We start from the raw sequence: 19,213 nt of genomic DNA, 5'->3' as shown, positions 1-19,213 counted from the left end.
AATTGATGTTTTTTTCTATATTAATAATAATAAAAAAAGAACCGGCGCGTAAAAGCGCGTTTATTTTATTTTATTTTATTTTTTTGTTTTGCGAATTATCGCGACATTATTTCTTTATTTTTCTTATTTATTTCCTTTTTTTTTTTTTACAGTTAAACTCGAATGACCGTTTTACCTCCTACAGCATTAAAACGAATTTTAAAAGAGTTAAGACAATTACAAGAAAAACCGGTAGAAGACATTCGAGTCATTGTTAATGATGCTAATTTAACCGAGATCCAAGCCTGGATCAGAGGTCCAGGTAAAAATAGATAAATAAATAGATACAAGAAAAGTTTTTTTTTTTTTTTTTTCTGGTTTACACTAAAAATATCATTAGATAGTACACCCTATGAAGAAGGATATTTCAAAGTAAAGCTAAATATAGATGAAGGATTCCCTAATACACCGCCTAAAGGCTATTTCATAACAAAGATATTTCATCCAAACGTATCTTCAGCTGGTGAAATTTGTGTAAATACATTAAAAAAGGATTGGAAATCAGAACTTGGGATAGAGCATATTCTGCTGGTAAAAAAAAAAAAAAAAAAAAAAAAAAGCGCATATATGCATATTTTATTCAAGAAAATCTCAACATTAAATTAATTTAGACGATTAAATGTCTTTTGATTGTGCCAAATCCAGAATCAGCATTAAATGAAGAAGCTGGACGACTTTTATTAGAACAATATGAAGATTATGCAAAACGAGCACGTTTATATACATCTATTCATGCTAAATCAGGAAAAACTGAATTTTGGAATTTGTCAAGGGAAGAATCACAAGATCAAGAAAATGATAATATTGATAATCAGGAAACAAACAATACAATAACCGATAATATTATACTTCAGTCATTATCAAATACATCATCTATTGTTAGTAAAAAGAGACTTCACGAGCAAATAGACAATACTAAAGCACAACAAGATGATACAAAGAAAAAAATAAAGAAAAATGACAAGAAAAAAACATTAAGAAGACTATAATCTTTTTTTTTTTTTTTTTTTTTTTTTTTTTTTTTTTTTGCAATTCGCTCTAAATAAATATAATGCATGCAACGATCTTATTTCTTTGAACATTCAGTTATAAATTTCGTTAAGCATTTAGCATTTGATATCGGTAATAAGTTTCGTTCAATATGTTCATCAATTTCCTATGGGATATAAATGAGTTATAAGCATATATGTATTCCAATTACACTTACAATGATAACTTCTTTTGCTGCTGGACGATTATTAGGTTCAATTTCTAATAACCAAGCTACAAGCCCAGTACAGTAAATGGAAGGGTAAGAGTAAATAAAAGTTGGACTAGGATCGTATATGATTTTTTCATAAACTTTTTCGTCACTTTTAATATTATAGTATGGTGGAACACGATCAAGCATCTCGATCAAAGTGACACCAAGAGACCAAATATCAATTTTTTCATTGTATTCAGCTTCAATAACTACCTCTGGTGCCATCCACTTTAAACAGATTATTTTAATCTTTTTAATTTAAAAAGATTTAAAAATTGTTCTTACCTTGGCTGTGCCCAGTCTATCAGAATTCATTCTTTTCGTAATAGCAGTCAATCCAAAATCAGCTATGAATATACATTAATAATTATGATAGTAATTATAGTAATAAAAAATAAAAAAGATTTACCTAATTTCACTTCACCCTCAAAACTAATAAGCAAATTTTCACATTTTATGTCACGATGAATGAATCCGTTAGAATGTAAGAAGTCCAAAGCATTAAGGGTCTAAAAAAATAAAAAAATAAAAAAAAAAAAAAAAAAATAAAATAAAAAAATTAGCCATGCATAAAAAATAAAATGATATTTTATTACCTCACGAAAGATATAAATTGCATGATTTTCAGGTAATGCTTTGACACATAATATACTAAATACACTACAACGCATCAAGTCCATAGCAATCCAAACTTCATTTTTGTATACGGAGACTTCTTTCAAGCTAATAAGGTTGGAATGTCCAGTTGACATAAGACGGAGCTCCCTTATGATAGATCTACGATAATCAGGGTCATTTGCTAATTTGCAGCGTTTCAAAGCTAATTTTATAGGGGCAGTCTTTTTAATTTGAACTTGAATGACAGCCCCATTGACACTATATGTATATGCATATGTATATTTTTATATAAGGGATAAATATGTGTATATAATTTTTTATGTAATTTTACCCTGTGCCTATCTTTTTAGATCCAATATATCTTGTCTTTGGTAAAGAAATAATGTCAATCTTTGGCAATGCTTTTCTTAAACTTTTTTCAAATGCATTATCTTCACTACGAATGACTGGTTGTAATGGTAAAGGTACCCAATTTGATCCGACTGGTATCCAAGGAGGCTATGTTAGAATGAGTTACTTTATACTTATTCTTAGAAAAAAGATGCTATTATATGAAGTTACCCTTTTTAGTGTAATTTCTTTTTTTACTTCATCTGAATATTTGTTTACAATTGACGAAACTGTAAGAGGTTCTATATAAGATGTATTTTTTAAAATATCAGGAATCTCACAACGACCAGGAGAACGCCAAATAAGAGGTTGAGTCTTTGGTTGTTGCTATATAAAAGATAGATTGTTATTATTATTATTATTATTATCTAAAATGGTACCTGAAACTTTACTGAGTCTGATTTTTTATTATTTTGTTGTTTGTTGATGACAGTTTTATTAGATGTCATATCTGAATGCGACTTTCTAACATGAGCTTTAACTGTTTTAGAACTAACAGTAGTTTTATTATCAGTAGTGCTATATGATTTTGCGAAAGAATTCCGTTGACTATTAATTGATTTTGTAGCTGTCCCTAAAGGCCTTTTATGCATTTTTAAATTTGAAAAAAAAAAACAAAAAAAAAAAAAAGATAGATAACTGGTTATATTTGAATATTTAATAACTAACTTGGAGAAATCTAATTTTTAGGTTATTTTTATAAAAGGAGTGCACTTTAAGAAAAGAAAAAAAAATAGGAGTCTAATACATTTAAATAAAAATAGCAATATGATTATGCACAAATCTATGTCATCAAATGAAATTACATATAACAAAATACAATGAATGTAAAGTTAGTTGTTCTTCTTCATTTACTATCATATTGCATATTCACAAACTATAATCATTTATAATGTAAAGTATTGAATATAATTTATACGCCTTTTCTTTAACACGATAAAATACTTTTTAATTCAAAGCTTCCTTTATTTCAAAACAATCTATTTCTTATGATAGTCATTTAGAGATGTGTTCGTGTTGCCCACTCATAGATTCTTTTTTTTTTTTCACCTTAAACTTAAACGAACAAATTCAAAAATAAACTAACCTATTCATTTGTTAATAATCATATCGATTTGCAGTCGTTTCATTTCTATGTAAGAATAGTGTTAGTTATCAATATCATATGATATACTGCTCTACTGCTAGATATGACAGAGCTTGGGGTGATTGAAGTTTAAAAGTCTTCTTTCATGGAATACTTTCCATAAGGGTTTATGTCATTCATATATCGCATATGCAATTAAAAAAAATAGCATTATCTATATAACTGCATACAAATTTAGTGAATAGATATTATCAGTCACTGTTAAAGTATAACAATTGGTCGATTGGAATTATATGCAAAAAACTTGACAGATAGTGCTTATTTTTTACGAGTACAGAAGTCATGTCCAAAATGATCTTATTTAGTATAAAGGGCTTTTCAAGTAAACATTTTTTTTTGAAAGAGTTGAATCGGAAAGATCTATAATGTACAATGATAACAAAAAATATTATATTGACTTAACTAGGAATGAAATGCCCTTTACGCTATTATTTGGGATCCTATCATACCTTTTTTTTTTTTTTTTTTTTTAATCAATTATCAGCTAAGGAGAAGTGTATTTGTGTATACTAACGAACAAGGTATTCAAAGACATACATATTTATAGACTATTCTACCCCTAACTCATTACAAATAACTCAAAGTTTACTTTTTTTTTCTTAAATTTATGACATATCTTTTAAGAAAAATAGGTTATACACTTTATCATACAGTTAAACAAACAGAATTTTTTATTTTATAGACTGCATTTTTTTTTTTTTTATGGTTTTTGGTTAACTGCAGATTTACAAGGTTTAGGTATAGGTTTATCTTCTGGTATAGGATCATGCAAAACACGTCCAATTTTATGATATTTGTGATGTTTTTCATAAAACTTTTTCCAATGTTCAACTCCTTTTAATTGTTCTACACTTAATCCTCTCAAGTCGTGTGTTAAATGATCTTTAAAACATCCAGTTACATATGCTCTAGCAGCATCTCTACCAGCAAAATGATGATAACTTCCTCCTTTACCATACCAACCACTTCCTGTTGTAACATCATAAACATCTCCACTTTCTTTTTGTTAATTTTTTTTTTTCTTTCATTAAAAACATTTTCAATCCTTACTCTATGGCTAAATAGATGGGCTTTTTGGGATCTGTACCATCAAATTGTAATAATTCCTTTTCTGTAAAGATCCTTTCTTTACGCTATGTAAACTACTCTTAGTGGTTTCTTATTTATAAAAAAAAAATAGTTGTTCTTACAGGAATGTAAGTATTAATGTTTGTCCATTTGCCACGATATCCCCAAAACCAAGTTTCTGTAATTATATAAGATCCTAAAAAGAAAAATAAAAGAGACCAAGAAAGAGCAATAAGTCCTTGACTGAGAAGTGAGGATTTTTTCTTTTCTGATATTTTTTGCTGTGATGTTTCTGTAGATGACTTGGCTGCCATTATCAATGTAAGTTAAAAAAAAAAAGAAAAAAAAAAAAAAAAAAAAGGAAAATATAGATGATTCATATTTTTTTAAAAAAAAAATAATGTTCAGCTAACATTTATCATTTTTAATATTATGCTGTATTGCTCAAACCAGCTCCGAAAAGAAATAAAAAGCTCTTAGGAGTTAAGAGAGAAATAGACAAAAAAGAAAAGAAAATGTTAGAAATAATATGAGTATGCTAGTAGTAGTTTACTATGAGGAGGACAACGAATATATTAGTTTAGCACCAGAATTAACAGTAGAAGGAGGAAAAAAAAAATGTTTGGTAAAATAGATAATCCCCATTTCTTTTAAAATGATACAAATCGTTAGACCAACAAATTAGCCCAGGGGAAAATAATTGCAGGGACTTTTGTTTCTTCAGAGAATATTTTAAGTCGAGGAAAAATGAAAGTGGATCAGCAATAGTGAATGGCATATAGAGATATTTAGTAGAGCATTTACGGGTAAAGTTATCATAGAAATGATAAGGACATGGCCAAGAAACACGAGTCACTTTCTACCTACAACCGCCAACTATTCTAGCCAACCTTCTACCCTATCCGTTCAATTAGACTCCTACCTCATTACATTTACATATATTCAAGACGGTATTAAAAATTTGCCTACTAAAAAAAAGCTCCAGGTATTAATCATATCAGACTTGAAATACTCCTACTTTTAGTAGACAAAAGTAGTTTTATACTTTTATATTTGCTTCAGCTTTGTTAGCAATTATTATATACTTCATTGAACTGGCGTATTACTCAGATGACCCCTATTCATATAAAAAAAAAAAAAGCCCCATCAATGGACTCTAAAATGAACCTGATTGCCTCTCATTTCTACTATGCACAAATTGTCCGCTCATAGTTGAAATATGACTTGGCTATCAACACATTTAACTCCAAAACGATCAAATCTCTTAAAGACTGTCAAAATTAGCTGTCTCTGCCCGTATGTTTGGTGTGGCAATACAGCATAATATTAAAAATGATATAGGTTCATTGGTCATTTTTTTGCTTTATTTTATCTTTAATAAATAAATTCTTATAATCGTGAAAATAGATGCAGTGTTTATTTATATATGTATTATGCAGTAACAGCTTGTTGATGACTGTCTTGTTGCACTTTTTCATTCATTTCTTCACGATTAATAACTATGGATATTTCATCATCTTCATTTTTAGGAGTTGTTAGTCCTGAGGAAGTTGAAATTGTGCTAACAGATGAATTTGTAGATGAGGTCATATTTTCTTTATTATCTTGTAGCTCGCAACAAATTTTTTCCCACCAATCTTGAATAATACGTTTTACTAGTCGTTTAGTGGTTGAATTTACTTTTCGTCGCATACCAGGATTTAATAAGCAGTTTAGTATTTTATATGTTTCTTGTTTCTTGTATGGCCTTTCTCGAAGTTGAGTATTTCCCAATAATTGTTCAAACACACGTAAATAGGCTTCTTGTAACTAAACAGGAACGTAAATAAATAAATAGAGAGATCAATAAAGACACTTACAGTTTGTGACTCTTTTGTATCACTTAAATTGCATAATTCTCTTAGGGTAATGTCAACCAAGACGTAAAGGTCATTTGTATAAAAGTATTCATGTAATGTTGGAGTTGTAAATATACCATAAAGCAGTTTTAATATCAACATTTGAGTACATAAATCATCTATTATAATTTAAACAAATGAGTTAGTTATAAATTGAGGTTTTCGTTATTTATTTTTTACCTAATCTATTTAACATAAATATTAAATTGGCACTAAATGTGTCTGAGGTACCGATACGTTGAGATAATACATCAAGTATTAAATTCTCGTTTAAACCAGACATCATATATTGTTCATTGAATACCATAATTAAACGAATAACATCATAATTAAAAGACTCATCTGCATCTCCACGTGTTTTTTCTACTATATCTAAAAGATAATTTACAAGTGAAGTATCTATTAAACCTATAAGGAAAATAAATAAAGATGATATATAAAGAAGATGATAAAATATTTACTTAGATCTTCTATATCTACTTTAGCCAGTTTACATAATTCATAACATAAAGAGAATGCGGCATGAAGTAATTTATAGCAGTCATAAAATCCAAGTCTCACTTCAGTAATAATTTTGCAAAATAATCTATTCTTTTTCATTTGAATTGAGTCCAATAAAATAAACTCTAACCATCTTGGTTCGTCTTTGCCCGCATAAAGTAATAAAGAAAATGAAACTAAAAGCTCTGTTTTATCTTGAGATACAAGTGCATGTTCATTTAAAATGTGTGATAGTACAACTGTACTGTAATCAAGGCAAAGTTGAGAATCGATTAGTTTATAAGCAACTTGGGCAAATTCCACTGAACTTTTCAAAAATTCATCTAAATTAAAAAAGAAAAAAAAAATAAATAAATAAATACAAATATGAATATAAATACGAATATCAATATAAATACAAATATGAATATCAATATGAATATCAATATAAATACAAATATAAAAATAAACATGAATATTATATTTAATTGTAACCTGAAATATTAAATATAAAACCTACGTTGGTATCTTACAAGGAATCGAATATATTGAGTTGTTATTTTTTTAACATTAGTTTCGTTATTATAAGGTTGATTCAAGACATCATCTAATTCTATAGCATGCACATGTTAAATATTTTATTTTATTTTCATGATATCATATATCGTCTAACCAGCATAAAAGTTCTCTATACTATCAAAGTAATACTCAATTGTATCATCATCCATATTACCTACTTTATTTTAATAGAGAAAATAAAAAAAAAAAAAATAGAAAGAAGAATGCAAATCTTTTTTTTTTTTTTTCTATTTTTGAAACTTTATTTTAAGTGTCTTTTTTTTTTTTTCTTTTTTCTGTTGATTCGGAAGTCTAAAATAGACACATTCTCCTCGTTTAATATGCTATCCTCTTTGGGATTAATATTCATAATACTTTTTAGATTCGTATAGTCTATTATCCCTTTTTTCTATGAGAGACACATACTTTGAAATTGAGAATAGACCAATTATATTGTTGTATTTTATACTTTCCAACAACAATCCATTGTTTAAAAACCAACAACCATTCATCTCTTCCCAAAAATTAAATCCCCGATAATAACTACCCCCTTTTTTTTTTTTTTTTTCGTTGTTCCTCCTATCCCTATTTCCTTTTATACTATTTATCTCTCTCCATATTTCTAATTATAAGAGATAAACTACTTTTTTTTTTCCTATAAAATAATAATAAAAATAGAAGTTTATTCAATCAATGAATGCAGCAACTAATTTCATTTTAAATGGAATAAATACTACAAATATAGATCTTTGGTCAGATGAGGTACTTGCTCTATGGATGCCAATTGCAGCTTATTGGATATTTTCTATTTTTTGGCATTTTGTAATGAAAGCTGAAATACCCTATTTTGAACAATATAGAATACATGCAATAGGAGAAATAGAGAATCGAAATAAAGTAAGTTTCTCTAAAGTGCTCTGTATGGTTTTACTGCAACAAATAGTCCAATTTATTCTTGGTTTATTTATTTTACATCCTGCTGATTCTGTAAGAAATACTATAAAACAAGGATGGTGGACAGAAGTCTTTTTAACATGGAAATTACCTGGCTTAAATGTATCTTTTTTTTTAGCAAGTTTTGTCAATTGGATAATTATACCTATTATACAATTTGTATCAGCTATGTAATAAGAAGATATATATTTATATACCCAAATATATTTACTTTTCTAATATTCTATAGGATAGCTTAATTAGATGGAAACTAATCTATAATTGATAGGATTATTTTGGATGCTCATCAATATTTCTTTCATCGCTTATTTCACATGAACAAATTTCTTTATAAACATGTTCATTCACATCATCATCGACTTTATGTACCTTATGCTTTTGGTGCACTTTATAATCATCCAATTGAAGGATTTCTATTAGATTCAGTTGGAGCAGCACTTGCATTTGAACTTACTCAAATGTCAACTAAAATGGGCACACTCTTTTTTACTTTTTCAACTTTAAAAACAGGTATGATTGCTTTATATACACATATCATATTATTCATGTTATTCAATTATAATCATAGTCGATGATCATTGTGGTTATGCAATTCCTTGGGATCCTTTACAATTTTTATTTGAAAATAACGTTCAATAGTAAAGTATTAGAATTCATAGTTAGAGTCAAAATTACTTACTTGTATTTATGTATAGTCATGATATTCATCATCAATCATTTGGAATCAAACGTAACTTTTCTCAGCCTTTCTTTACATTTTGGGATAAATTATTAGGAACAGAAATGTCTCCTTTAAAGAAAGTAGTAGAGATAAAAGAAGCAAATTAACAACTATTCTATTTCATCTATACATACATACATAATAAATATTTTTATTAATTAATGGCAGTATAAACATATTCTGGTGGGCTCAAGATAGCAATCAATGATAAAACAATAGATAAAATAACACTTAATATCCAACTTATGATGCTAAGAATAAATGAGAAATTATATCTTGTTCCCATATAAAAGGTTGCGCTTGAATTAAATAAATAAGCAATGATACCCATTGAGAGCGCTTGAGGTAAAGCTATAAACAGGGAATATATAAGCGTGTATAAATGTAAATTTATACCTTACAAAAATTTACATACCAAATATTAAAAACAGACTATTATAATTTCATGTTAATTATCATTAGTAAACGTATATCATTCAATATACTTACAATGAAATAGGTGCCCATGCTTTTGATCTCTTATGTCTTTGACTACACATCGTTATTAATAATGCAAAGATCGTTAAACCACCAATAACTACGGCCACTATCATACTTGCTGCTGCTATTCGCCTATCATGTTTATGTGAATCGGTCAATATATAATGTATATGTATCTATATAATCTATTTTTACCATAATTCACAAAATCCATCTATAATAATTATTAATATTAAGAAATATATTCAAATATATATATAGTATACATGTTTACCTTCTTTACAATCTCCATAATCATATGAAGGAAATGGACGACACTCTCTTGTTATACTAATAAATACGTTATTAGTTATTGTCTTAAATTTATTCACATTATAAAAAGAAGAATAAGAAAAGAAACCTTCTACAAAGTCGAAATAATCCATAGTTTGTTTCCATATAAAACGGTATAGGCGTTACAAAGGTTAGCCTACAACATTAGATTAGTAATGAATAGGTGATTCTTATGTACAAGTATGTACCATTTAGGAAATAAAAGCGAGCAAATTGTTAAGGTATAATTACAGAGAAATACGAAAAAAGTAATAACATATGCAAGTAAAGAAACTCCCATTTTAATAAATAGAGTAAAAAAAAAAAAAAAAAAAAAAAAAAAAAAAAAAAAAAAAAAAAAAAAAAAAAAAAAAAAAAAAAGGAGATAAGAAATTTTTTTGAACTTACTACTACAAGTAACTTGGAGCACCACCACCATCATCGCATACAGCTTTATTTTTTCAGAGAATTTGGTAAAGTTATTTACTATGACTGGACCAAATTACCAAAAAAGAAAAAAAAAAGGGCCGTTTAGATGCATTATTATCCTTTCATTTCAAACAAGATGCTGTCATTTAATAAATTATTTAGTGTTGAGTTTTATTTTTATTCTCTCTAACCAACTAAGGATGAAGTCACAATCAATGCATAGTATGAATAAAAAGGTCAAAGCACATCGTATTAATGTTAAAAGATAAAAAAAAAAAAAAAAAGAAGAAGATTATTGTTTATATGAATGTCTTTTGTATCATTCATTTAAAGGGAACGCAATTCTTAATTCGTTTAATCTTGCTAATATTTTCAAAATATATAATTTACATCATTTGTAGGAATTCAATACTTGTAATGTTTATAATCAAACTCGAAAGATGACAATTACTATGTTATGTTGATATATTTAAGATTACAAAGGGGAAAAAAAAAAGCCCCCCTCCCTACCACTACTGCTGCTATCTTGGATAGTCTATTTGTTTTCTTTGAAAAAGTCCCTTTCATATTTTCAGTATTATTTGAAATATGAAATACAATATTCTCTTTCTGGAAGATAAAGATTTCTTTTTACAGGACTTCTTTACTACTTTGTATTACGCTATTCATTTACATTTTTTTTAACCTCAGTAGTTGAATCTGCCTTTTAAAGTTAAAAATAGTAAAATTTTAAAACTTCAGGAACATTTTTTTTTTTTGTGTGTGTGTTTTTTCCCCCTCTTGTTAAATAATATGTTTGGATTATTTCATAGAAATAGTAATGAAAAAACACTTTCAGAAAAGGGTCTGTTAGGTGTACTTGAATATTCAAATAAGTCGTCTGGTCATGTTGTCCAATTGGCCGATATGAATCGTATTTCTGCACATAATCTAATGACTTTTGGTTCTTATCTTGGTGATGATTTAACAGTAAGAAAAAAAAAATATCTATTATTTATTCAAGGAAAATAAAAAAAAAAGAAGAAGGACACTTATGTATATATGCATATATATTTGTATTTACTTAGGATGTCACGCAGAAAATGGGTCATCTGCTTGTCGAATGGTCAAATGTTTTAATAGAATTTTCAGATGCTATTAACCAATATCGTGAAACACTGAAATCCATTTCTTTAAAAGAAGCAATATTACAACCTGGAAGGGATCGAAAAAGAAAACTTAAGGATAATATTGAAAGCTTACAAAATTCGCTTTCTTCTCTAGATAAAGTGAATGCTTATAAAGAACAACTTGAGGAACTCGAGAAATTTACAGAGCTTGATGAAATTGAAATGAGTAATTTTAAACGAATTGCTACACGGGAGGCACTTTATTTACTTTTGAATGGGATGCATGCTATGGCTAGTAAGACAGATATAATTTCTACTTTTGGAAAATACATTGTGGATGAATTAGATGTAAAACCTATTAAAGTGGGTCAGGAGAGAGAGGAATACTTGGTGACAGAGAAAACGAAACGTATCAAGGAAGATGCAATACGTGCTATTGCAGAATGGCATCCTGACAAAGCTAAAGTAAGAAGAACATTAACAGCTCATCATGGTCATAATCCGTTAATTTCAAAACAATTACCTCCAGCCCCAGATAATAATAATAATAGTAGTAGTAATACTTCGCCTTCACCATCAGCTACAATCTCTACTACCTCTTCCAGTTCAAAACGAAGTAATAATGAAGAAGAGCATAATGTTCCTGATCGTACTGTGTCATTAACTGAGCAAAATAAACAATATTCCTTTTATAAACCAGATGAAATAGTAGTAGTAGCAACGGTTGAAGAGAAAAATGATGAAGAGAAAATTGACATTCAATTGCCTATCACTATGATGCCTACTACTACTTATCAGCCTCAATTAAGTCCATCCACAAGTAATACGACTACACAACAAGCTTATGATAGTGGTGGTGGTGGTGGGTTTTCTGACTTATATCTATTTCAAACTCCAAATTATCACTTTCAACAACATACGCTAAACCAACAAAACTTGTATCAGTTTTATCAAAATTATTTGCCTCCTCGCTCTTATGATGATGTAGCATCTATGTTTAGTCCTGGAGCTGTATTTCAAGGTCATAATAATAATAATAATAATAATGAACAATCAAAAAATAAACATTATGATGTAGGTGGTTTTGTGTTACCTTTTACAAATCCTAATTTTCACCTAGGGCCTTCAACTTCAACTCAATCCTTATCCTCTTCTAAAAGCGAAAAATCAAATAACGAACACGAATAATAATGGTGCCTTCATAATAAAAATATAGACCATGCACTCCCTCTTTATTCTTTTGCCTCGTTTCATCTTTTTTTTTTTTTTTTTTTTTTTTTTTTGTGCTTTCATTATTTATAATAATTTTTTTTTCATTTTATTTTATAATAAAGTATGATATGTGAAGCTAAGTATATCGTATTTTATCAATACCTAGACTACGTCTCACTTGCATAATTGCAACAAGTTCTTTAATCATCTCTTCCAATATGACTACATTATTTAAAAGCATAGACAGAGGAATCTCTTTTGATTTATTTATTCGCCTTCGTTCAGATGGATTGATGGGCGGAGCAAAGACATCCTCATTATCCTCGTCCATATTTAATATCTGCTCATCTCGTTCTGTCTCAAAATTAGATGGAAACAAAGGTTGAATACGAATCTCACGTGTTCTTTTAGCATGTAGAGCAAATGGAGATAGAGGATTTATGACAGGAGTTAATGATAATGATGATTTCTTCAGATATCCAGTATGAAGTAATGTCGTATAAGCATTATTATTTGTCTGCTGCATTATATGACTATTATTTTGAGTAACAGCTAAAGCAGCCGCTGTAGTGGATGATGAAAGTGATTTGGAAGGGTTGACAATGGGCATTGTTGTTGTTGTTATTGTTGATGATGATATTATAAAAGGCTTCAGGACACTACCTACATTTGAATTACGTCTTCCATGCATACCAGTAGTATCATTAGAAGTTAATGATGTAGTTAATTGAGTTTTATGAACACCACCACCACCACCACCAAATCCAAAAAGCTTGCTCATGACAGAACTAGCACCTATTTGGTTTGTTGACGTGATTGTACTAGAAGATGTAGAAGGCTTCATGGATGGATTATCGAATAAGAAAGACCTTCGTCGAATAGAAGAGGAAGGCATAATAGGAATGATGCTACTTGATGTAACATTGGTAGATATCCTAGGTTCTCCAAATAGCAAACTATTCCAACGTTCCTTAAGTAAATCGTCGAATTCATCTATTTCAGATCGATAATAATCCACTTGTTGCGTTAAAGTTTGAAGCAAAGTATAAAATGGAGGAAAGCATTTGAATTGAGTAGGCGTTGTCATGTAGATAGAGTTACGATCTACTCCAAAATCAATAGACTCATCATCATCAGCATCTGGTACTTTTTCTTGTTCTTGAAAAGTCGAAAGTCCGAATAGATCATTACCATGTATTGGATCATCTTTCAAAGTTGCTATATTATTATTAAGATAAGAAGACAGATTTAAAATATCGTTTGAATCTGTACGATCTGTTTCACTAAAAGAGATCCATCCTTCTAAACTACGATAGGGACAGAGAGCCAAAGCTGAAATAGCTCCAGATAATGCAAGGTTTAATTCAGAGGATTGTGCAAAGAAATGAGATAATAATCCCAACAAAATTTGGATAAGCGGGTCTGTAGGTTGAATACGTTGATATTGACGTGGTTGCTGTCTTTTTTTTTTCAATATCTAATGCAGTATCTTGATCATGAATGTTAATCTCTCTATTTCGTTGTTGTTGTTGTTGCTGCTGCTGCTGCTGCTGACCATATTTAAAGCTTCGACGTCGCACACCTGTAGATGTAGACAAAACATCACTTTCATCAATTTCTCCAATAGAACTAGAATGCTTGCTTTCATGAGGTAGATCAATCAAATCATGAAAACAACTATCCGACTCCATCATGTTTTCTATATCTTTCAAATAATCTTCGTAACCAATTGTCAAAATATCATCAGCATGAGCATGGTCTATTGAAGAGATGAGAGCAAAATATAATTCAATTTCACGTATATGATGCGATATGATAGTACTAGACGATGATGAATACTCTTGTCCATCTTGATTGTTTTCTATCTTTGTTGCATCAGGATAAAATGTTAATAAACGGTCAGCGAAACGGCAATGTTTAACAATTAATGTCTTGAGTAACTTTAATGTTGCGATTACTGTCGTTTGTGAGCTAGATTTAAGTCTACTGAAAATTAAATCTTTAAGTGTAAATCGTTCTGCAGTTGCAGTAAAATAAGGTGAACTCTTTAATTTATCTAATTCGACTCCATGGAATAGGTTAGAATATTGATTATATTGAGAAATAGAAGAGCTAGTTGTTGACTTTATGTTGGTCACTTTAAATTGATCACTTTTATCATCTGAAGTATCCATCAAGAATCCTACAACAATAGTAGACAAATCTTGTTGTTGTATCGTTTGTAATATCAAATCAATATAACTCACAACAGCTACTGAAGAACCATCGGTATCTGAGCATTCTAAAATAGAAGGATATAAAATATTTTCTAAAAATATGTTTCGAATATATTGCAAGAGACTTTTAGAGATAGCGTTATTTGGACACCTTATTAAAACGTCCTGACAGAACTCGAGTAATTTTAGAAATGAATCAAGCTGATATTTGAATTGCTCAGAGTTAGATTGTTTTACACCTGGATCTTTAGATAGATAATCAGCAGAAGGGTCAAGATCATCATGACCTACTAGTAGATAGGCAGCAGGTGTACTATTGATTTCATTTTCATCCCTAATGATTAATTTTCGAGGTAATTGGGAATAAAGAGCACCTAGCCCTGCAGACATAATGCTAGCGAAATCAGATTCTAAAATAAAGTCACCAAGCTGGTCTGTAGCCATTTCAATTAAAAATAAAAGACCTGTGCGAGCAAAATCCCCTGTTCGACCCTCACGATGAACAAATCTTAAAAGATAAGTGAATAAAAGAAATTCATACTCAGGATGATGATATTTCTCAATGATGAATAGAGAAGAAGAATGAGGTGTTGTATCTGATGATTCCTTAGAGGAGGGCTCACGAATATGATTAGCAGAGGCAGGAATCGCCTTTTGAGGTGTCGTGAGCCATTGTTTATCATGGAAAAAGATATTCAATAAAGCGGGGAATCTATGAATCTTTGAGCAAATAATATACATTAAATCCACAAGATCTTCATGATAAAGCTCACTTTGTCGTTCATCAAGTACACAAAATCTAAGAAGTTTAATAGTTGGCTTATGAACTGCATTATGAACTAAAAAGCGATCATCTAAAAGATCAATCATAGAAGCTATCATTCTAATACTTTCAACACGTATGCCTTCAGGATAATCCATTTTTTCAGAAGCATTCACTAAATATTACAATATACCATGCTTTAAAAAATATTCCATACAGACTCCAGTTGTATTATTTTCTTGTCTAGCTTCCTCATCCACAAGCATATCTACCATTTGACGTAAATTTTCAGGAATATCTGTTTGTTTTACATGTAAATTTGCTTTTCTATCTTCTGTGATAAAAATATTCTAATAATTGAAGCAAACAAATAAACAAACTCATACAAAAAAAGGCTTATTTTCCTTTTTCTTTCTTTCTATTATACTACATACATGAATGTAATCCCAACATTTATGAAATTTCGACAATTGCATGGTGCTTGTTGGTTGAGTCTTTGGTGGTACTATACATTTCTTAAGTTTTGAAAAATAGTCCATTATGATGATAATAATAAAAGAAAAAAGGGGAGGAGGAAATATTTAGATTGAATACATTCTGTTATCTAATGTATATTTACTCCTTTTGTGTTGAATTTGAAAATATAGAAGAAAAAAAAAGGGGGGAGAAAGTAAGACTTATCTTGTAAATAATAGTTACTTTTCTCATACTATAGTTAATGAATAATATGTCTTTTATAGCTAAAAAGTTTAATTATTCTTATTCACTGTTGTTGTGACATAAACAATACAGCTTTTTTTTTTTACAAAAAAAAATTGGTGATATAAAGTAGGTGTCTTTCTCTCCTCTGCTCCAGGTTAAAAGGATGATCATTACTTTTAACTAGTAATGATATCACTTTTATCGAAATAGACATGTATTCTACAAATAAAAGTTGACAAAAGTGTAAATCTTATGATTTAGACAGTTATACAGCAGTGAAAAACAAAGCGTAAAGAACACGCTTTGTTCATGTATTACTCTTGCAACATGGTATGGAGTAATGATATGATGATAACTGAAAATACTTGCGATAGTTTTCTTTGTATGATATTAACTAATAGCAATTAGTGCATTTAAGAGATTAACAAGTCAGATATTGTAAAACAATAAAGGAAAAAGAAAGATCAATGATATAGTTTACAGTTAATAAAAGATATATGAGACTTCTATAATAATGCTTTATCTTTTTACTCTGATAAAAGATTAAACAATAAATCACAGAAGCGTTTTGGAATAATAGACTATTACTATTCATTTCTTACATATTTGTATTCTTATTGGTGCTATCTATATAACTTTATGTTGCTGGTTTCAAAATTTGGTAAAGACATTTTTTCGGCTGAGTAAAAAAAAAAATTGACACAAAATATTGTAAGGAAAAAACGGTATTACGTGTATAATACTGCCTAATTTGGTAAAATGAAGCTTATTATAGACAAATTTGGCGACAACTATCAGTTATTAATGATATTACTATGAGTCATTTTATTTTTGTTTATTTATTTTATTCCTATTTATTATAAATAAGTCAAATGTTCTCTTATTTTTTTTTTTTTTGCTCTTTCTTTTTTGAATAAAGTTAATACTAAAACTATTATGACAACTTGTTATCACCAAAATCAAGCCTTACCATTGAAAGAAGAAGAATTCAAAGACTTTTTTGTTACTTATGATCAGTCTATATGTCATATTTCTGAAGACTTAGATTGTTGGAAATATACAGTAAATCAAATGCATCAACAAATATTTAATTCAACTAGTATAGTTTTTCCTTCACCCGAGAAATATTTTTTAAAAAAAGCAAAAGAGGAGAGAAAATTAGATAAAAGTTTCTCAGCTTTCAATTGCGGTTATAATGATTTTTGTTTTTCAGATCCTTTAATCTATCGTAGACAACGATCAGAGAATTTGGTTTTCCGTATGATACATTGTAAAATTATAGATATGAAGCGAGTATCTATAATGCGTCTTTCACAAGGTGTTTTTGTACATCATAAATGGCAACCAGAGCCTTCTCAATCATCTCTAACTGTTGCTGATATGAAAAATAAAGCTTTTAATACTCATATTTTTGATATTCAAGGTATTAAAAAAAATAGATATTATAATATATATATAACGGTATTAATATATATATATATATATATATCTTTTTTTTTTTTTGAATGTATACTTATACATTAGCTGAAGCACCAATGAATACTTATCAATGTGACCATGTTATCGATATACCGCCTAATAATAATTTAAATTCTTGTTATGAAGCATTTATTCCATATAGTTACACATTTGGAGCAAAGTATACGAATCCCTATGGACAAGTAAAGGATTTAGCTATTCGTGGAAAGCTACCTTTATGGTGTCAAACTCTTTTTTATCAAATTGTTTAAAGCAATCTGAACCTATTTTGCCATACGTTTCTATCAAAGGGCTTTTCCCATTTGCCCCCCATATTGCTGTTGCATTTAAGTCGTTTACTGAAGACGAAATAAATCCAATTGTACCAGAGATAGGCTTAGTATATGAACATTTCACATACGAATACAATCATTTTGAATTGGAAGAATGTGAACACGTTGATGTACACTGGCCTGAAAGAAAAAAAGAGGTATTGAAGAATATGCTTGTTTGCGATCTTCCTGATAATTTAGCTGAAATTCTTACCGATATGGCAGTTGTGTGGGCAGCAAGCCAAGGCCTTTTATTTCAGGATTGCAACAATATTATGTAAATATTTTTTATTATTATTATTATTCATTTTACCTTTGTTTCATATACCATACAATTCTAAATTCACGTATATTCATACACTAATGACGAATATACTCTTCTGCTTTTGTAAATCAATAAATATAGCAATATTATAATAAACTCTGTACAAAACAGTTAGTTATTGATATATACATGTCATCGAGTAGCTATATTATATTTCCTTAATGTCGTTTACGAGTTTTTTTTTTCTTTTCGCTTACCATTATGTTTTTTAATCACATTATTATATATACTGTAATTTGACAGTTCAAAAATTGAATAATGATACATAGTATACATATATAGTTAAGTAAAAAATATGCAAGTACACTATGTTAAAAAGTTTAATATTTATTTGGTTGTTAAATGTCCATAGACTTCTTCTTCCAAGTCATATTAAAATTATATGCATAATTTGATATAGCATTATAATGAATATATTATTAGTGAGGAATTTTGATTGTTTTATAATTAAGAAAATCAAGCTTATTGTTTAAGAAAAAAAAAAAGACAAGTAGGTGATGCTCCTAAGTTATAAATTTAGATTTAAGTTTGACAAAATCTTAAATTGATAATGCTACCATAACAACGCTCAGTCCATTTTTTTTTTATGGTTGTGCAAATTAATCGATGGAAATATAAGTGATTATTGATTGCTGTACAACTTTAAGAATGAATAATTATTATTTTGTAAGCCACTCCTTATATATTCGTTGTTTTTTTTTTATGTAAAGTTAGTAGATCGAAAAAAGGGCTTTTTGTGTATTTTTGCTGTGTAATTTG

General features: G+C 28.8%; 10 protein-coding genes across 10 annotated transcripts; 4 read left to right on the top strand and 6 right to left on the bottom strand.

The window, feature by feature from the left end:
• Window positions 1-252: 252 nt before the first annotated feature.
• BX663DRAFT_413953 (ubiquitin-conjugating enzyme/RWD-like protein) lies at window positions 253-839 on the top strand (the record flags this gene model as incomplete). The annotated part of the gene is made up of 3 exons (XM_051522321.1): window positions 253-301; window positions 380-570; window positions 651-839. Coding segments are annotated over 3 exons (429 nt in total), but the record flags the coding sequence as incomplete, so codon positions are not given.
• A 266-nt stretch (window positions 840-1,105) lies between these two features.
• On the bottom strand, window positions 1,106-2,329 carry BX663DRAFT_425739 (kinase-like domain-containing protein; the record flags this gene model as incomplete). Its single annotated transcript, XM_051522507.1, has 6 exons — window positions 1,106-1,195; window positions 1,247-1,510; window positions 1,568-1,629; window positions 1,692-1,791; window positions 1,879-2,158; window positions 2,232-2,329. Coding segments are annotated over 6 exons (894 nt in total), but the record flags the coding sequence as incomplete, so codon positions are not given.
• A 1,763-nt stretch (window positions 2,330-4,092) lies between these two features.
• On the bottom strand, window positions 4,093-4,854 carry BX663DRAFT_491906 (cytochrome b5-like heme/steroid binding domain-containing protein). Its single transcript, XM_051525141.1, has 3 exons — window positions 4,628-4,854; window positions 4,488-4,570; window positions 4,093-4,432 (listed from the first exon to the last, which is right to left on the bottom strand). The coding sequence occupies exons 1-3, from the start codon at window positions 4,817-4,819 to the stop codon at window positions 4,138-4,140; spliced, it is 570 nt and encodes a 189-aa protein (XP_051387728.1). The 5' UTR covers window positions 4,820-4,854; the 3' UTR covers window positions 4,093-4,137.
• Window positions 4,855-5,710: 856 nt separating this feature from the next.
• On the bottom strand, window positions 5,711-7,660 carry BX663DRAFT_491900 (uncharacterized protein). The gene is made up of 6 exons (XM_051525140.1): window positions 7,557-7,660; window positions 7,404-7,496; window positions 6,865-7,227; window positions 6,584-6,811; window positions 6,365-6,522; window positions 5,711-6,314 (listed from the first exon to the last, which is right to left on the bottom strand). The coding sequence occupies exons 1-6, from the start codon at window positions 7,609-7,611 to the stop codon at window positions 5,937-5,939; spliced, it is 1,275 nt and encodes a 424-aa protein (XP_051387727.1). The 5' UTR covers window positions 7,612-7,660; the 3' UTR covers window positions 5,711-5,936.
• A 373-nt stretch (window positions 7,661-8,033) lies between these two features.
• On the top strand, window positions 8,034-9,278 carry BX663DRAFT_491892 (fatty acid hydroxylase superfamily-domain-containing protein). Its single transcript, XM_051525139.1, has 4 exons — window positions 8,034-8,565; window positions 8,664-8,905; window positions 8,964-9,033; window positions 9,091-9,278. The coding sequence occupies exons 1-4, from the start codon at window positions 8,135-8,137 to the stop codon at window positions 9,221-9,223; spliced, it is 876 nt and encodes a 291-aa protein (XP_051387726.1). The 5' UTR covers window positions 8,034-8,134; the 3' UTR covers window positions 9,224-9,278.
• Window positions 9,279-10,234, bottom strand: BX663DRAFT_491887 (uncharacterized protein). The gene is made up of 6 exons (XM_051525138.1): window positions 10,118-10,234; window positions 9,997-10,065; window positions 9,871-9,926; window positions 9,792-9,810; window positions 9,606-9,728; window positions 9,279-9,548 (listed from the first exon to the last, which is right to left on the bottom strand). The coding sequence occupies exons 1-6, from the start codon at window positions 10,207-10,209 to the stop codon at window positions 9,524-9,526; spliced, it is 384 nt and encodes a 127-aa protein (XP_051387725.1). The 5' UTR covers window positions 10,210-10,234; the 3' UTR covers window positions 9,279-9,523.
• An 895-nt stretch (window positions 10,235-11,129) lies between these two features.
• Window positions 11,130-12,634, top strand: BX663DRAFT_547421 (Eisosome component PIL1-domain-containing protein; the record flags this gene model as incomplete). Its single annotated transcript, XM_051531008.1, has 2 exons — window positions 11,130-11,306; window positions 11,405-12,634. 2 exons carry the CDS (start codon window positions 11,130-11,132, stop codon window positions 12,632-12,634), a joined length of 1,407 nt encoding a protein of 468 aa, XP_051387724.1.
• A 166-nt stretch (window positions 12,635-12,800) lies between these two features.
• On the bottom strand, window positions 12,801-16,223 carry BX663DRAFT_566092 (Retinoic acid induced 16-like protein-domain-containing protein; the record flags this gene model as incomplete). The annotated part of the gene is made up of 5 exons (XM_051532089.1): window positions 16,072-16,223; window positions 14,265-15,987; window positions 13,943-14,080; window positions 13,443-13,876; window positions 12,801-13,178 (listed from the first exon to the last, which is right to left on the bottom strand). Coding segments are annotated over exons 2-5 (2,481 nt in total), but the record flags the coding sequence as incomplete, so codon positions are not given.
• BX663DRAFT_491880 (uncharacterized protein) lies at window positions 15,469-16,223 on the bottom strand. The gene is made up of 2 exons (XM_051525137.1): window positions 16,072-16,223; window positions 15,469-15,987 (listed from the first exon to the last, which is right to left on the bottom strand). The coding sequence occupies exons 1-2, from the start codon at window positions 16,174-16,176 to the stop codon at window positions 15,820-15,822; spliced, it is 273 nt and encodes a 90-aa protein (XP_051387723.1). The 5' UTR covers window positions 16,177-16,223; the 3' UTR covers window positions 15,469-15,819.
• A 999-nt stretch (window positions 16,224-17,222) lies between these two features.
• On the top strand, window positions 17,223-18,620 carry BX663DRAFT_539174 (uncharacterized protein). Its single transcript, XM_051530705.1, has 3 exons — window positions 17,223-17,762; window positions 17,864-18,000; window positions 18,072-18,620. The coding sequence occupies exons 1-3, from the start codon at window positions 17,276-17,278 to the stop codon at window positions 18,408-18,410; spliced, it is 963 nt and encodes a 320-aa protein (XP_051387721.1). The 5' UTR covers window positions 17,223-17,275; the 3' UTR covers window positions 18,411-18,620.
• Window positions 18,621-19,213: the final 593 nt, after the last annotated feature.

Source organism: Cokeromyces recurvatus (genome assembly GCF_025118155.1).
Source record: "Cokeromyces recurvatus strain NRRL 2243 chromosome Unknown BX663scaffold_1, whole genome shotgun sequence".
Classification (NCBI taxonomy): domain Eukaryota; kingdom Fungi; phylum Mucoromycota; class Mucoromycetes; order Mucorales; family Mucoraceae; genus Cokeromyces; species Cokeromyces recurvatus.
Note: the sequence above shows the minus strand (reverse complement) of the source record. Positions and strands in the feature narration are given on the sequence as shown.

Excerpts from the sequence above, each read along its gene's own strand:
- BX663DRAFT_491906 (XM_051525141.1), bottom strand. The coding sequence starts at position 4,819 with ATGGCAGCCAAGTCATCTACAGAAACATCACAGCAAAAAATATCAGAA. Across the intron at positions 4,571-4,627 it reads ACATTAATACTTACATTCCT|CGTAAAGAAAGGATCTTTAC; the intron begins GTAAGAACAACT and ends TAGTTTACATAG. Across the intron at positions 4,433-4,487 it reads CCCATCTATTTAGCCATAGA|TGGAGATGTTTATGATGTTA; the intron begins GTAAGGATTGAA and ends ACAAAAAGAAAG.
- BX663DRAFT_491900 (XM_051525140.1), bottom strand. The coding sequence starts at position 7,611 with ATGGATGATGATACAATTGAGTATTACTTTGATAGTATAGAGAACTTT. Across the intron at positions 6,812-6,864 it reads AGTAGATATAGAAGATCTAA|GTTTAATAGATACTTCACTT; the intron begins GTAAATATTTTA and ends TTTTCCTTATAG. Across the intron at positions 6,523-6,583 it reads ATTTATGTTAAATAGATTAG|ATGATTTATGTACTCAAATG; the intron begins GTAAAAAATAAA and ends AAATTATAATAG.
- BX663DRAFT_491892 (XM_051525139.1), top strand. The coding sequence starts at position 8,135 with ATGAATGCAGCAACTAATTTCATTTTAAATGGAATAAATACTACAAAT. Across the intron at positions 8,566-8,663 it reads ATACAATTTGTATCAGCTAT|GATTATTTTGGATGCTCATC; the intron begins GTAATAAGAAGA and ends TATAATTGATAG. Across the intron at positions 8,906-8,963 it reads TTTTTCAACTTTAAAAACAG|TCGATGATCATTGTGGTTAT; the intron begins GTATGATTGCTT and ends TTATAATCATAG.
- BX663DRAFT_491887 (XM_051525138.1), bottom strand. The coding sequence starts at position 10,209 with ATGGGAGTTTCTTTACTTGCATATGTTATTACTTTTTTCGTATTTCTC. Across the intron at positions 10,066-10,117 it reads TCGCTTTTATTTCCTAAATG|GCTAACCTTTGTAACGCCTA; the intron begins GTACATACTTGT and ends CTAATGTTGTAG. Across the intron at positions 9,549-9,605 it reads GCATGGGCACCTATTTCATT|TCTGTTTTTAATATTTGGTA; the intron begins GTAAGTATATTG and ends AAATTATAATAG.
- BX663DRAFT_491880 (XM_051525137.1), bottom strand. The coding sequence starts at position 16,176 with ATGGACTATTTTTCAAAACTTAAGAAATGTATAGTACCACCAAAGACT. Across the intron at positions 15,988-16,071 it reads AATGTTGGGATTACATTCAT|AATATTTTTATCACAGAAGA; the intron begins GTATGTAGTATA and ends TTCAATTATTAG.
- BX663DRAFT_539174 (XM_051530705.1), top strand. The coding sequence starts at position 17,276 with ATGACAACTTGTTATCACCAAAATCAAGCCTTACCATTGAAAGAAGAA. Across the intron at positions 17,763-17,863 it reads TCATATTTTTGATATTCAAG|CTGAAGCACCAATGAATACT; the intron begins GTATTAAAAAAA and ends CTTATACATTAG. Across the intron at positions 18,001-18,071 it reads ATACGAATCCCTATGGACAA|CAATCTGAACCTATTTTGCC; the intron begins GTAAAGGATTTA and ends AATTGTTTAAAG.